This window comes from Furipterus horrens, unplaced genomic scaffold, assembly GCF_987537825.1.
Source record: "Furipterus horrens unplaced genomic scaffold, mFurHor1.1.pri manual_scaffold_3, whole genome shotgun sequence".
Taxonomy (NCBI): Eukaryota; Metazoa; Chordata; class Mammalia; order Chiroptera; family Furipteridae; genus Furipterus; species Furipterus horrens.
In genome coordinates this window covers 183,148,865-183,165,956 of record NW_028327173.1, presented here as the reverse complement: position 1 = coordinate 183,165,956, position 17,092 = coordinate 183,148,865, and the positions used below count along the sequence as shown (strand labels likewise).

Sequence of the window (17,092 nt, the reverse complement as noted above, 5' to 3'; positions counted from 1 at the left end):
GGGAGAAAAGAGGGAGAGAAACATCAGTGTGTGGTTGCCTCTCACACAGCCCCAACCGGGAACCCAGCCCACAATCCGGGCATGTGCCCTGTCTGGGAATTGAACCAGCGACCCTTTGGTTCACAGGTTGGCATTCAGTCCACTGAGCCATTCCGACCAGGGCAACCCTGAATTGCTTTGGCTATTCAGAGTTTGTGGTTTCATATACATTTTAGGATTGTTTGTTCTATTTCTGTGAAAAATGCCATTGGAATTTTGATAGGGATTACATTGAATCTGTAGATTGCTTTGGGTAGTATGGATATTTTAACAATATTAATTCTTCCATTCCATGAGCATAAAATATCTTTATATTTATATGTGTTATCTTCAGTTGTTTTTTGTTTTTTTGTTTTTTTTCCATCAATATCTTATAGTTTTCAGTGTATAGGGCTTTCAGCCTCCTTGGTTAAACTTATTCCTAGGTATTTTTTCCTTTTTAACGCAATTGTAAATGGGATTTTTCTTAAATTTCTCTTCTGATAGTTTGTTATTAGTATATAGAAATGCAGCAGATTTCTGAATATTGATTTCATATCTTGTGATTCATATATCTTTTTTTAATGAAACATCTGTTAAATCTTTTGTTCATTTTAAATTGAGGTTTTGTTTTCTGATCAATGAGTTTTAAGAGTCTTTATATATTCAGGATCCAAATCCTTTAGCAGATACATATATTGCAGATATTTTATTCCAGGCTGCTTATTTTTATCCTCTTAACAATGTCTTTTGAAGGGCAGATGTTTTTCCTTTTAGAGGTAAAATTTATCAATTTTTTTATGCTACCTGATCTTTTATGGATCATACTTTTGGTGTACTATATTAAACATTTTGCTTAACTCAACATCACTAAGATGTTTCTCCTGATTTATTTTTTCTAGAAGTTTTATAGTTTTAGGTTTTACATTTAGGTCTACAATTCCTTGAGTTAATTTCTGTATATGGTGTGCAGTATGGGTCAAAGTACATTTTCTTTTTTATATGATGTCCAGTTGTTTAGCACTGTTTGTTTTTGCACCTTTGTTGAAAATCATTTGAATATATATAGGTTAGTCTATTTCTGTGTATCAGTCTATTTATGGACTTGATTCTCTTCCTTTGATCTATGTCTATCCTTTTGCAATACTATGCTATCTTGATAACTGTAGTTTTATGCTAAATCTTGAAATCAGGTCATGTAAGTCCTCAATTTTGTTCTTCTTTTCAAAATAGTTTTTTAAATTCTATTTGTTTTTCCATACACATTTTAGAGACAGCTTGTGGATTTATATTTGAAAATCTTGTAAAGATTTTTATTGGCATTGCGTTGAATCTGTAGATCAATTTGGTAAAAACTGACATCTTAATAATATTGAATTAATTCAATCTATGGGCATGGTGTATCTCTCTATTTGGATCTTTAATTTCTTTCATCAGTGTTTTGTAGTTTTCAGCCTGTAGATCTTGCAAACATTTTATTCTATTTATACGTAAGTATTTCATGGTTTTTGAGATGCTATTTTTTAATGAAATTTGTTGAATTAATGAATAAATAATGACAACCTACTTGCGAGTGCTTGTCTTGATTCTGTAGGCAAATACAAGATGCTAGAACAGGGGTTGGCAAGCTCATCAAAGCCCTTGGGGATACCCAGGCCAGCAGTGAAGCTAAGAGTTCTAAGTATAACTCTAGAAGGCAGGAAATATGGGTTTCATTCTGACATCCTTATCACCACGTTCTTTAACCTTAGACAGCTCCTTCACCCCGCCCAGGGTCAGCCTCCTAGCACAAATTGTACATTGAATTAACTCTATGCTTTTCAGGGACTCTCTAGGCACTTCCGGCTTTCCCTGTAGTTGCAATAGACAGTTGCCTCCCTTGCATGATTCAAATGTGCTGAGTAGCCTACCTGACCAACTATTTCTCGTCCACTGGCCTGGCTTGGCTCCTAAATGACCTCTTTTATATCCTTCCTTTGAATAAGGTGTTATATTTCCATAAAGCCCTTATTAATATGTGTTCCCTGGGAGGGATACTCTGCCCCTTTGAAAGGTAGATACTCGTGTTTGTTCTATCCAGTTATTATGTACTAATTGAGCATATGCAAGGACCTCCAAGGTGAAAGCAGCATCCTTCCTTTTCAGGGACTTATGATGATAAGAAATTATGTTATCAAAGTCAAGTTTATTTAAAGGAGGGATTGCAGGGTAGGTCTGTCTGAGGAAGTGCCTCTTGGATCACTCAATTCAGTGGAGAAACCTGATGGAAAGAGAGGTTGGGAGAGCATGGATGCTTGATGCAGGGGTGAAAGGGAGAGTTACTGAAGGGACCATAGACTCCACCCTCTGTACATTTTTCTTTTAGCTATGAGAGTGTGCAAGGAGAGGAAGGGGGAGGGAGAGAGGGAAAAAGAGAGGGAGAGAGAGAAAAAGAAACATCTATGTGAGAGAGAGACATTGACTGGTTGCCTCTTGCACATGCCCAGACTGGGGATCATAGGTGCCTGAATCAGGGAAGGAACACACAACCTAGGTATGTGCCCTGACTGGGAATCAAACCTGCAAACTTTCAGTGTACAAGACAGTTCTCCAACCACCTGAGTCACACTGACCAGGGCTGAGAGTGTGAATATTAAGTAGACCCACAAACCTGATACTAAGAGGTAATGTATATTACTTGTAAATAACAATACCTTAGGGCTATATGGTACTATACAGATCATACATCATTTTCACATAACTTTAATCTCTACAACAGCTTTATGTGGTAAGTGGTGGGTATATTAGAGTACTCTAACTGCTCTAATAAAGAACTGTAAAACAAAATTTTATTTCTTGCTCACAACATGGATGAGTAAACGCATATAAGTTGAGGGAGAGGCTTTTCTCCCCCATGGTTATCCAGGAAGTCAGGTTCCTTCCATTTTGGCCCCATAATCTACATTCTAGGAAGTTAGGGGAAAGAACAGGAGAATTATGGGGAATATTTTCATGGCTAAAACCTTGAAATGGTGCACATCACTTCTGCTCATTTAATCACACAGCCATAACTAAACTGCAAGGGCCACTAGAAGATGCCCCTGGGCTGTTTGTACAAAGAGTAGAATTTGGATATTGGTAGGCCCAAGCATTCTCTGCTACAGAAGCATAGGGTATTTCCCTCATTTTCATATAGAGAAACTGAGGTACAGAGGAGTTAAGTGACTTATAGTAGAACATACAACTACTAAGCACAGGAGTTAAGATTTCAATCCAGGTCATCTGCGTTGATAAAACAGGAACAATAATAATAGCAGTAATAATAACAATAATATCTAACAGCTTGTGAGTGTGGATGTATATTAAATTGGAAATACACATATAAGTTTTAGTAAATTCTACACTCTGATACCCAGTCCTATAAAGAGCCGAGTATTTTCCCTCGGGACTGTGGGCAGCGGAGTGACTACATAAACCAGCAGTTGGTGTGTCCCCATTGGCAAAGCCCAGGGGAAAGGGACCCTAGTGGCCTACAGGTAATCTCTCTGCAGGTCTGGGAAGTTGTGAGCAGCATAAATTGGCTCTTCCAGGCCTTTGCTACCAGACTGGAGTGACCCCTTGCAGGCAGCTCCCCGTGTGGCTCCAAGGCAGCCCCCTAAGTCAGGCCTGTGCTCTGACCAGGCATGGGGAAATCTTCTAGCCAGCACCTGTTCTCTCAGGAGCCCATGTGGGCCTGGGAAACTTCTAAAAGATTAATTTTAATCTAATTATTTTTAAGAGTTCTACATGATGAATAAATTGGCACCCATTACGTATTATGTATAGGTTCAACTTTTAAAATAGCTCCTTTCATTTGTGTGGCAAAGGTGTATAGATAGAAATCATTCTATGACTGACACTTCTGTGACATGAAGAATAAAACAGAAAAAGACTTCTCAGTGAAGTGGGGCAGGGCTTCCCTGTCTAGAGGAGTTCTGGGTGAGAAGCTGCTGCTTTCATCACTATTTCAGGTGAGGAAATTAAGGCATAGGTTGAGTCAGAGCTGCTGGTTTCAAGATTTGTAGAAATAATAGGAGCTTGGACCCTGTGGCCACTGCTCATCCCTTCTGTCACCACAGTCTGGGCAAAGAAAAAGAGATGGCAGGAACGGGTAGTTGAAGTGACAGGATCAACAGTGGCAAAGTCAAAGCATCAGTACTTAGCCTGAATCCACAGTACTACTGCTACATGTCACATTTCTAGCCCCCTCGCCACCTTTACCTCCAAATTGCCCTTCACGTAGTGTGTCCTCTGAAGGAGGCACTGTTACCCTCTTAAGGAGCAGTGCTCTGCATTTCTCGGTTCTCATCCATTTCTTCAATGTTTTGTAGCTTCATTTCATGTATGTGGCATTATGCTGAGTAACTAGGACAAAAAGAACGAATAAAGGTGTCCCTGGCTTCAAGTAGCTTACAGCCAATGGGAAACGACAGAGAAGCAGATTATTTCCTACAATGTGGTTAAGGACTGTGATGAAAATGAGCACTGAGTGTGATGGAAACCTGAAGGAAGCAACCACACCATCCCGGGGGGGGGGGTGAAAATGGGGGGATTCCTTGAAGGAGTGAAGTCTAAGGTGAGTTCCGAAAGACAAGAACTTGTTCTGAAACAGAGGGAGGGTTTTCTAGTTTTAGGGGACAGAACGTGCAAAGACCATGACCAGAGAAAGCCAGGGATCTGAATATAATTCTTTATAGAGGGGAGGAAGGGTTGGATGGACAGTGTTCAGGTAGGGGTAGATCATGAAGAGCTTTGACTGTGATTTATTCAGGTTTTAAACTATTTTCTGAGATAGAGAAGAGCTATTAAAGTGTGAAAGTGACATTATCGTATTTGTATTCTAAGATGATGTTTCTGGTTATGGTATAGAGCATAGGTTGGGATGGTAGGCAAAAAAGCAAATTTGAATACAAAGAAATAATCAAGAAATCACTAGACTTCACATGATGGTGGCCAGAAGTGAGCGAGCAGTGGAGATGGAGAATAGAGATTTGAGAGACATTGAAGGGGTCTGAGTTCATGAGATACTGGGAGAGAAGGAGAAGGGTAAGCATGCCCCCAGGTTTTGGTTTGGGCCATTGGGATATTGGGGAGCAGGGAACATGACAGGAAGCACTGAGACAGGGATGGTGACAGATTCGATCAGGGATCATAGGAAGTATGAGGGGCCTGTGGCTCTTCCAGGTGGATGTTCAGAAGGTAATTGGATGTGATAGATGGGAGGTGAAGAGATAGATTTGGAAGCCATTATCATGAGATGGTAACTTAAGTCATGGGAGTGAAGTGGTTAGCCTAGGAAGGGTGTGTTGAAAGGAAGAAGTAGAGAGGATCAAACTCTGGAGAACATCAACATTAAAGTAACAGATAAAGGAAAGGTAGCCCAAAGGCAGGCCAAGGAGAAAGGGCCAGACAGTCAAGAGAGAACAAGGAGTGTGTCCTGAAAGACAAAGGAAGTGATTTCAGGAAATTTTGGAATGACCGACAAAGGTTAAATTCTTCTGAGGGTCCAGATAAGACCTCACAAGTGTCTATTGTTTTACGCAACAAGGAAGGGAAGTGTCAGTACCTTTTGAAGTGAATAGTTTTCATGAAGTGATGAGGAGTAAGTTAGGTATGGGATGAGGAAGCTCTCATGAATGGACATAAATGTACTGTGTCTGTTTTTATCTTAGCAGCAGAGGCCATCATACCTCTCAGTTTGTCATCATTTTCTAGGCAAGACCCCTCTCCTGGTTGGTTAATTGGTTGGTTGATTTATTTCCTTTTATTTCCATTTTCCTTTCTAATCCCCTCGCTCCACCTAGAGGCAACCATTTTCATTTTTTTAGGAGTTCTACTTTTGTTTGTGTATGTCCTTATAATATGTATTGTTTTATGTGCATATATTTTTTAGTTAAATCCATGGTGAGTTAAAGATCTCATTCTGTTTCTTATTTCATCCAGTACTACGATCTTAAGATCCTCCAGTGCTACCGTGCGCCCTCCATGTGTACATTCACATGATACTGTCCATCCCCCAGTGACACACGGGTTAGCTCCTCCTTCCTACCACCACAATCAGTGCTCCATTGAGCATCCTTGCATGAGTCTCCTTTTAGACCTGAGTGAAAATTTCTTCAGTCCCTGTGCCCAGGAATGGAGTTGCAGGTATGTAACCTGCCTGAGAACTGGCAGACTGCCCTCCGGAACGGCTCGGTCAGTCCACACTCCCACCCTCATGTCACCATCTACACCTTGCATTACCTGTCATGGTGATGTTTGCCTTTGGGGTCTCCTTTCTTCATCTGAATTTCTTGGGTAACTAATGACCTTGAGTATTTCTTCCTCTTTTGTAAATCACCTGTGCATATCCTTGCTAACTTTGTCAAGACTTTAGCTCTGAAAGGGAGGAGAAAAAGAATGGATGGCAAGGAAGAGTTTTATTTAAGAGGTGAAAACCTGAGCATGTGGAAATGAACATGGAAGGGAGAAAAGCTGAAGATTCATTTTTCTCCCAGGATTGGAAGGATGTACAGAGCAAAGGATGGTGAGGATCTGGCCTCACCCAGCAATAGCAATGAAACTGCGGGAGGGACTGGATCTCAGGAGGGGGAGGGGTGCACAGATCATACCCCACTTTCCCTGAGACCATCCTGACTTCCCCCTTCACTAGGACATAGAGGCAGTGAAAGATCCATGAGGCTGGATAGAAGGGGAAAGGCAACCTCACTCAGATTCTAGGAAAATGTTATATGCAGTGTTTCTAAATGTTTGCAAATTATATTCTAAATTTCAAGGAAAGAGGAGAGGTGCCTACATTTCAGCATATGGGATGTGACACAAATTAAGTTGTAGAGGCCCATGACACACCAGTGGGGGTGGGGGACACGTGGACCCCCCTGGTTGGAGCAGAGTTAGCATAAGAGAGCATGTGAGCTCAGCACCAAATGCAGAGCTTTAGATTAGACTTTGTGACAGGGCTGCTGACAGCTTACGGAGCAGAAGTGTGCCGTTATGAGAAGGCTGTGCAGGATGGATTGAAGAGGCTGAGCATGAACAGAGATGGGCCATTACACAAGACCAGGCAGGAAATGGAGGAGCCTGAAGTGAAGGGGAAGCTTTAGAACATAAAGGAATGATGAATGGAAGATACTTTACAGAGGCATAATGACTGGCCTTGGTGATGAATAAATATTAAATAAGTGCTCACTACGCATAAGTGGTTTAACTAAGTGGGTAGTGCATGGATCAAGGTATATGGTGGGGCAGAGGGGCTTAAAGAGAATCTACAGTTTGAGCTTAGGTCTCTGGGAGGAGGAGAATATTTATTGAGCAGCAATATGTCCCAAGCACAGCGGGAAGCACTAGAATACAAAAATGAATAACACAGGCATGGCTGCTGCCTGTAAGGATCATATAGTCCAGGCAAGGAGAGACCCAGCCTTTCACCTGTGTGTGACCTTTCCAGCAAATGGACATCACCAGCAAGTGGCTGGACCAAGCTGTATGTAAGTAAACTGACAGATGAGTGCTATGGAGGGGTCGAGCAGGGTGCCCAGACTGAGGATGACAAAGGACTTAGGATACTCAGGAAGACTTCCAGAAGAAGGGATACCTGAGTGGAGACCTAAGGATGAGAAGGAGCCAGACATGCAAAGAGGCTTCAGGAGGTGTCCCAGGCTGAGAGCACAGCATACACAAGAGCCTGACCTGGGGGAAAATGGCAAGTTGGAAGAACTGCAAGGATGCTCACAGGTTGCTTACAGGGAGGCAGGAGCCAGACCACCCTGGGCATTAGGGTTGACTTTTACTCTGCGATCCAGTGTACTTAGGGCATATGACTGGTTTTTATAGAACTGATAAAATTTAGATTTAATAATGAAAGAACATTTCTATTGTATAAAGTTTCAAACACATGAAAAATAGAGAAAATAGTATTATGAACATCCCTATATGTGGATTGCGCAAAGTCATCAGTTATTATGGGTTCCCCACTTGCTTCATCTGCCCCCCATTTTGCTGAAGCATATTTAAATCCCAGGTGACATGTCATGCCCCAATCCCTGTATTCTTCAGCATCTCTAAAAAATATGTTCATTTTTTTTACATAACCACAATGCCATTATCACACCTCACATAATTGATTATAGTTCCTGGTTATCATCTAGTATGGAGTCTATAATTCAGACTGACCTGGTTTGTCTCAAAAGTGTGTTTTGATAGTTATTTGATTCAAGATCCAAATAGGGTACACCAAGCATTCGGTTATTACATCTACTACGTCTCTTTTGATCTACAGCAGTCCCTATTCTTTGCCATGTGTGTTTGTGCGTGTGTGTGTGTGTGTGTGTGTGTTTTAATGCCATTGACTTGTCAAAGAAATGGAGTCAGTTGTCTGTAGATTGTCCCACATTCTGGATTTGTTTCCTTCCTCATGTTGTCACTTAATTTGTCTCTCCGTCTCCTGTAATTCCTATAAATGGGAAGTTAGCTCTAAAGACTTGATCAGATTGAGGTTCAACATTTCTTGGCAAGATTGTCATTGGTTATGATGTCCTTTATATTGCTTCATATCAGGAGACACACAGTATCTAGTTTTCCTGGTCTTGGTGATGTTAAGATTTGTCAGTGAATTCAAGTGTTGGGAACTTGATCCTATTGTATAGCTCCCATCAACCTCTTATTTAATGATTTTATTTTTTTATAATCTTTTCTGAATCAATTACTTCATTAAAAATATCTCAATGATTATCTTGATCTATTCTTGACCACTTCCAATTTGAGACTTCACTGCCCACCCCCACACCCCATGCAGTTTTCATCAGAGAAGGGAGAGATTCACAATGGATATTCCAGAAAAGTCTTCATGGAAGATGAAAAATTGGACATCAACTTTCAATTCAACTACCATAGACTGTTACTTATTTTGGGAAAGGAGACCAGTGTCTATCTTGAAAGAAGTGAGCTGGGAGAGATAAGAAGAGTTACTGGGTTGTAACAGCTTTCTGTGACTGCAGATATTGAGCCCAAGAATCCCAATAGAGGATGGTCTTTGAAAACTATCATCTCTCCTGTCACTTTTAATCACTCCAAGAGGACGTTTGCCTCTGAGTAGAACGTGAGGTACTGATAGATGCTGTTAAGACAGAGGGCTAATGATACAATCCCTGTATCAGAGCTGAGCTGCACCTGTTCCGCAACCAAATCCCTGTAAGAACTGTTGGGGCCATGATCCCACCCCCCACCCCAATTCCAGCAGCTGCAGCATAACTGGAGCCAGTTCTTAGTAAGAAATTTTTCCATGATGAGGGTGGACAAGTTGTAACAGATGTGCCTGAAGTCCCTGCCTGGTGACAGGAACTGGAGCAGAAGGGTCTAGGTAAGGCCTTATCAAACAGTGGTGGGCTAGAATGACCAGGACATTGCAAATGCATGGCAGTCCTTGATGGTGGCAACAATGGATAAGAATCTTGAGACTTTAAGAAACCCAAACCACATCTGCCACTAGTGGACTGGGAGCCACGCAGGTTGTGCCGGGAACCAGAGTGTGGAAAAGCAGATGTGCTCTGGGGAAGGAAGCAGCTTAGTCCAGGCACCAGTGGTAATGTCCATCTGCTGGGAAGGTCACCCACAGGGGTATGCTTTCCTGAGACTCACTGTCACCCTATGGTCTGGAAACTCCCTTATTCTCCTAACCTGGGAGCCATGTGTTCAGTCTTAGCCATATTGAGACAGAGGTGTCATCTCTAGGCAGAGACATCTGGTAGACCAGACCAATGGAGGTGCCAGACTAGAACTTGGGGGTGGAGAGGAGGTTAAGGCTGGAGAGAGATTTAGAGTACTCTTCACTGGGCAGCTCACTGGCTCTTATGCTTGTTTTATTTGTTCGTTTGTTGTCTCATGCTGTTGTAGTGAGTGTTTATATATTTGCCTGTTTAAGGTGTCTGTGAATATGCATTGTAAATGCATTGGCAGAAAAGTTACTGAGTAAACTTAAGGGTTTAATCACCTGACCTGGGTTGCCATAGTACCAAAATATATTTAAAAAGCAGGTTTGGGGGCAGTACAAAGTAGATAGGAGGTGAGGGGTCAAACCTTACAGTTAGAAAGAAAATAAAGGTACAGTGGGTGTAAATTCTCTGTTTAGGGAAGATGGTGTCCAAGCTATTGCAACAGCTTCCACCTGTGGCTCTGCGAAGGCAGAGCAGCCTCACCCTCTATCTCCCCCGTTCCCCACTCCTGAAGTACACTGGGCTTCATTGCTTCTTCCATTTGTGTGGTCCAGAGAAGAGAAGAGGGGCTCAGGAGAAGAAAAGAGAAGCCATCTTCTTCTGCTCAGCACTGTGGGGAGGGCTGAGGTGAGTCCTAGCCAGGGCTTCGGCAGCACCCTGAAGGCGGAGAGCAGCGGCCTGCAGCCACTTCTTGGGTTCCTAGCGTGCAGGGATTAACTGGGCATAGCCCAGGAGATTGAGATTCCGAGGCCTAACACCTGATCTCAGAAACGGATGGGCTCCTGGACACACGTGGGAAGGGTGGAGCTATGGATTTCGTCAGTGATATTGTGAAATATATTTACCAAGCAGGCCCTCCTTTCGCTAGTGAGTGCCCCTATGCAATTAGAGGAGCTTTTCACTACTGAGCTGTGGGCAAGTGTTCTAGAGACCCATCGAGCTCAAAATATAGCCTGGGGTCTGAGGCTGGCAGAGCTTACCAGGTCGGACAGGCCTGCCCAGCTACGAGACAGGCAGTTAGATAGATAGGAAAGGGGGGCTTTCCTGGACAGCGTCACACAGGCCAGAGAAGACCCAGCTATAGTTTGACCAGGGTCTGACAGGTTATGAGAAGGGCTTCTTGGGAGCTTGAGGGTGAATTGAGGAAGGATTGGACAAGGAACTACTACTTATGCCTTTTTTCCTGGGATTCATGGCAGGGGAGTGAGGTGCAGCTTAGGGTCTGCTGTTAGCCATGTCGTGGCTGCCCTCCATACTCATGCATAGGTGACTTACAGCCTTCAAAACGTGACCAGACCACCTCATCTCCACGTTCCCCTCCGATATCAACTTAAATGTCAAGTCCGTGACTCCCCATTTGGTTAGGAGTCCCCACCATGATTCCCCAGCATATGCTATTCTTTTCTGCCCTCACGGTTTCTTTATTGCCAGGCCTTCAGTGGAACGTTATGACAGTAAAGGAAATAGACATGGCTGCCACTGGGAAAGCACTGGGTTAAATTTGGTTTTAGGCATCAGGGTTTGTTTTGGTGGGCTTGGTTTGTCTGTTTGTTTGTCTTCTTGGAATACCATCTGTAGTTTTATTTTATTCTCTTCTGCCTCTTGCACCTAAATTCTCCAAGATTCTCCCCTTGCTGCTGTTCATGCTGCCCCCCATCCCCAGCACTGATGGAATACCATCTGGGCAGGCCGCTGGGGTGGGCATGGCTGGGGGCAGGAGGAAGAGGACCTCTCCTTAGTTTCCGAATCTTCTTTCCTTGGTGTTTGTCTTCAGGGACCTGACCCTTCTTAAAAAGAAAACCTTTAGACTTGTGCATTTAGACACACACATGTTTTTTTCACATTCCGGGCAGAGCGGTTGCCTGGCTGCTGCCTTCCCCGAGCTGCAGCCGCAGGAGGCATGGCGTGTTTAAGCAGGATGAATTGCTGTCTAGTGGCTGCTCTTCTGCACCCAGGGCCATCAATCTTGTCTTGAATGCTGGGCTGCTGGGCTGCTGGGCTGCTGGGCTGCCTGCTCAGGCTCATCTTTCTGGGGCAGACTTATTTACGGAGCCACGGCAAAGGTAATCTCACTCCCCCAGCCCCGTGGCTTGGGCCTCTTGTGGCCACTCTTAAAAATAGCCCAAGACAAGGAGAGCCAGGGTCCGGTTACCTCCTGCGCGCAGGATCTGATCTTGCCTCGCCTCCTGCGCCTCCTGCACCCAGCAGCTCAGCCCTTCCAGGTGCTCCGTCACTCAGCCTCTCCTGCTCAGAGCCAGCTGTAGTTCCCCTTCAGGGAAGTGGGGAAAGGCAAGTGGAGATGGGAGTTCTTCCCAGCTACCTTTGCCCAGCCAGCTGGGTGGGAAATGTCAGCCCCGGAAGTAGCACGTTCATCTGTAGAAGATAACAGGTTGTCCAAAGGGGCAAGGGTGTTCTTGGGTACAGGCCTGGCGTGGTGGAGCATGCTGTGTTCACCTTCCCTTCCCTGAGTAGCAAACACCTTTGCCAAGTCCTGGAAGCTGGGGCATGCCCTCTGTCCCCGTGTACCATGTTCTTTTCCTAATTCCTTCCCTAAAATAGGTCTAGCCAAGAAGGATACACTGGCTGCAGCTTGGCCTTTGGTCCCAGCCATAGCAGTAATTTCCTAGATGACCTTGGGGAGACCTCATCCTATAATACGCTTGGTTTTCTCCCTTGTGCAGTTAGGGTGGATAATTCTGGCTCCTGTCTTACCTCAAAGGGATGTGGTGGGATTGATTAATCAGACTGAGGGAAAAAGAGTCAGAAGTGATTCTGTTAGAAAAATAAGGGCTCTAGCACTGCAGTTATGCTTGGATTGGTGAGCTTGCTTCATTTCCTCTTCAAATATGTGCCTGCTTGGGTGGGTGAGTGTGAGTGTTGGAGTGCGTGTCTGTGTATGTAATGTGAGCGCATGTGCATGTATGTGGTGTGTGAGTGCACCCACCTGTGGAGGGAGTGGTCTACCTCACGGCTCACTAGTTGTGAACATGTCATTTGTCTGCCCCACAGCCTCCCCACCCCTCCCCCTTTGCTGTCTTGCACATGAAGGCTCTGGGCTCCCTGTCCTTTCTTACAGACTTGATCTTGAAGTCCCTGAAGCTCCCTGGAGAGATGACTGAGTGGCAGGTACAGGTGAAGAACTTTAGGCTGTAGAAAAGCTTGTCATTTTCCAAAGGCTCAAGACATTCAGGACCTAGCCTGGTGCCTCTCGCTTCCTGCCCCACTTTCTCCCTGAGCCGGCCCTCACCCTCTAGTTACATGGCATGGTTTCTGATTTTGCCATGTTCTTTCTCACTTTCAGGACTATGCTCCTGCTCTTTCTTCCCTTTGCTGGGACGTGCCCCTTTCCATACATCCCTTCATAGGATGCCTTCAAGGTCTCTTTAGGAATCAGCTTAAACTTCCCTTCCCCTGACACCAGTCCTACCACAAGTCCCTCACCTTTCCCATTCTTTCCCAGTGGTGGCACACGCCACACTTATTGTAGTTGCTTATTTAATTCTCTGTCTTGCTGCCTGAATATAAGCTCTATGAGGACAGGGTTCTTTCTGTCCTACTTATAATTGTCTAGCACAGTGCCTGCCATCTCATTGGAGGTTGGTGTGTATTCGAATTAATCATGAATGAATGAATGAATGAATGAATGAATGGGCAAACGTGATAAATGACATGTGAGTGAGGAAGACCCAGTGCTCCAGTTTACCGTGTTGATTGCATAGATGAACACACAAAGCTCCATTGTCCAGGGGACCCCCTCACTACCACCACCACCCCACCATCATGCTGACAGCTTTGAAGGGACAGCAGGTTCATCCGGGCTCCTTGGTCTGTCCTGGAATTCAACAGGAGACCTGTCTGAGCACCTGGTCACGCTTTAGAGAAGGCAAAAGCTAAAGCTCAGCTTTCTGAATATTTGCAGCTGGCAAAGGCCTCAGAGGGCTCTCGGGCAGCCACAGGGAGGAGTACACTTCCAGCATAGCTGCCGGGGCTGCTGACACCAATGGCATCTAGAAGCTCACATTCATCCCTCTTACCACTGATTCGCGCTTGAGTCAGATTCAGCCAACTTCCAGCTTCTCCCCTCTTCTCTTCTTCCTGCCAGTCCACAGGGTGGGGGTGGGGCTGCTCTTTCCAGCTTGACCCACCAACCTCTGGCTCCCAGAAAATCCACCCGCCCTCTCGCCCTCTCTGGCTCCCGCAGCAGCGGCAGTGGGTTTGGAGGAAGCGGGCTTGCTGCGACTGACGTCTCCACCTGCTGGCCGTCCTGACCCTTGCTGCATCAGCTCTCTCCCCGCCGCCACTGCCGCCGTCACTGTTCCTGCTGCTGCTGCTGCTGCAATATTTTGTGTCTGAGGAGCCAGAGACCCCGGCTAGGAAGCATGGCCAGGCAGATGGCACTGTGTGCTGCTCCCAGGAGGACCTGTTCCTGTTGGATACTCCAAATAAGTTTCCCCTGAGAAAAAAGTCCAAGGGGGTGGGAGCTAACCCTCTGCCTGTGTTGCTGTTCCCCCCAGGGACCCTTCCATGAAGACTGAGGCAGGCGTAGCTGCTAAGAGCCTGCTGACATGACATCAGCCACGGAGATTGAAAACGTGGGCAACCAGCCACCGTACAGCCGGATCAATGCCCGCTGGGATGCCCCAGACGATGAGCTGGATAATGACAACAGCTCAGCCAGGCTCTTTGAGAGGTCCCGGATCAAGGCCTTGGCAGGTACCGTTTGGGGCTGTGGGGGTTAGGGAAGCTGTTCTCACAGTCCCGAGGTTCACGCCCCTCCGTGCCTGTGGTTCATCCTCTGTGTGCAGTGGCGTGGGCCCTGGCTGTGGCTCAGAGGGCAGGCCCCCCTCAGGAGAGAGCACTGGCTGGGCAGCCTCCACTCCCACGTGCCCTCCTCTTCCTCCCAGGTGGGAGGTGTTGCCAGGTGGGCCCTGCCCTCTGCCTCTGTCCTGCATGACCTGTGACCAAAGTCAGAAGTAAGAGGAAGTCTGGGCAGAGAAGTGTCTGAGGGGGAGGACTGCTGGGCAGAGGTGCGTGGGGCCTTCGGATGCACCTCAGTCTCCTGCCTGGACCCCGATAGAGGAATATCGTCATCCTCTCTGTGGTCCCAAAAGGAAAGAGTGATTTGATAGAAAATTGAGAACAGATAACATCCTCCCCACACTGCCTCAGAAAGGAGAATTTTTCTGGACTAAACCTCTTATGCTTAAATGGGAATTAGATTTTTTTTTCTTAGCAGGTTTATAATCGAGTTCTGTGGGGGGCGGGAGGATGGAGAGAGAGAGCTTAAATCTGTAGAAATAGCTTCTCCTCCTGTGCTGGCTGAGATCTGGTTCTTGGGATTTTTCTTTCCCCCACCAACCCCTGTGACTGCTGCCTCCCCGAGGCCTGGCCCAGGGGAGCTATATTCTGACCCTAAGTCCTTGGCCAGTAAAGAGTTTGAGTTATACAGGGTGCTGTAGGGTGTGGGGAGGGATGGGTGGATCACTTCACCTGCTCTAACAGAGAGTGGCCTGAATCGGACTTGTTTCCCCCGGCCGTTGTCTGCTCCCATCTTGTGCCTTGTACAAAGGCACAGGCTCTCCCACGGGCACCTTCTGGAGTGACACCCCCACGGCCCCCATTGCTCACGGTCTTATCTATATTTCATGATAGTACTCTTTCAACTTCCCTCCCGCCACTCTGCTCCCACGTGTCTTGGTCTTTAGCTGACCTTGTGACATAAGCAGAGCGCTAGGCGCCTCTGAGACCATGATGACCTTTCACCTCAGGAGTGTCTGGACATCCCATTCCCTTTCATGGTGGGGAATCCATTTAGGTCTCAACTATCCCCTTCGTGTCCTTGTTCTTGGCAGGAAACTCCCTTTCTTTTTCCTTCATTGCCTCCTTGCCACCCACTACGTCACAAAATCCTTCCTTGGTTTTTCTTGGGGACATGTAATAGCACCAACCCCTTGCTTTTGTTTATGTAATTTTAACCTCTTTAAATAACCAGACTCAGAACCCTTGCCTTTACCAGTCTGGTTGTACCTTCTTTGTATCTCGTGCCGGCTGGAGCTGGCTGCAGTGACCCTGGTGATGTGGCTGGGGGGGAGGTTTGTCAAAGGACAGTTTGAAGAGGGGGGCTGTCTTTTGTGCAGGGATCATTTGCTCTATTTCACAGATATCCTGTTTTTTAAGAAACCAAAGTAAATTCCATTTTAACAACTATCTGTTGAACTTCTACTCTGTGTAAAGCTAAACCCCTAACCAGACATGAAAGTGGAGGGGGAAGCACACAGATAAATACCACATAGTGTCTGTCTCTAAGGAGTTTATGATCTATTTGGGAAAATGAGCGATGTTCATAATTAATTAGCATGAGCAGAATTAGAGAACTCTAGGAAAGGCACATAATTAAATAGCAATGAGAGAGAAAAGAAAGAGATGAAGGGAGAATCAAGGACTTGTTTGCTGAGGAGGTGGCCTTGAGCTGGGGGTTGAAGAGTGCATGTAACTGACAAGTAAGAGTTTGTCCACTTGGCCTCAAAGTACTGGCCGCGTCTGAGGAGCAGCCTGGGAAACTAGTAGAAATGGGTTCATCAGGTTAATAAGGAAAGAGCCTTTGCCAGCCTTGCCTGTTCCTCAGGTAAGATATGTGCATCCTATCTACCAAAGAATCTGAAAGCCCCACCAGGAAGAGCGGAACCACCAACTGCAGAGTTGCACGGACCTTAACAATTCAGATCAACTGGCTAATAAACATGGAAGTTTGGGGTCCATTCAGGAATTTTGAAAACAAACAAAAATCTAAGCAGTTCACTGACTTTCCTCTCCTGAGAGTTCACTCTGAGTGACTTGTGGGAGAAACTAAAGCTTTGAGACGGTCCAAAGTAGAGTGGCCAGATGACCCATTGTGGTAGGTGTGTTGAGCAGAGAAAGGAAACATCAGTCTCCCCAGTTTTAACTTCCTGACATTTTTCTCTTCAGCATCGTCTTTGGAGCTGCCTAGGCCTTCTGGGCAGGAGTCAGTCATACAAAGAGGCTCAGGAAGCAGGAGCTACCTTTGGTTTCCATAACCTCGGCATACTCCATGGCCACAACCCCACTCCTGAGAAGTAGGGCAAGGAAGGCATTGGGCTCTGTGTTTCTTATAAGATGGCCATGATCTGCATTGTAGGTATACGTGGCAAGGTTGGAGAGATATCCTTGGCCTTTCCTTTCTGAAATTGAAGATCCTGGGGTGAGAAGGAAAATGTCATAAGACCCAGGTTCAAGTCCTGGTTCCACCTCTAAGGCTACTGCTGCAGAGGATGGCTGAATCAGTTTCCTATTTTATAAAATCAGGACAGTAGTACTTTCCCAAGGTT

At 45.6% G+C, this 17,092-nt stretch overlaps 1 protein-coding gene across 2 annotated transcripts in view; it reads left to right on the top strand.

The window, feature by feature from the left end:
- SPTB (spectrin beta, erythrocytic) overlaps positions 1-17,092 on the top strand; it is a 116,983-nt gene that overhangs the window by 38,561 nt on the left and 61,330 nt on the right. Inside the window, exon 3 of one of the 2 annotated variants that reach the window (XM_090270980.1) lies at positions 14,261-14,459. In XM_090270980.1, coding sequence (XP_090127106.1) covers positions 14,312-14,459 — 148 coding nt within the window. In that variant the 5' untranslated portion in view covers positions 14,261-14,311. Of the gene's footprint in view, positions 1-14,260; positions 14,460-17,092 lie in introns of those variants that run through there. The other variant, XM_090270981.1, reaches the window with a different exon arrangement.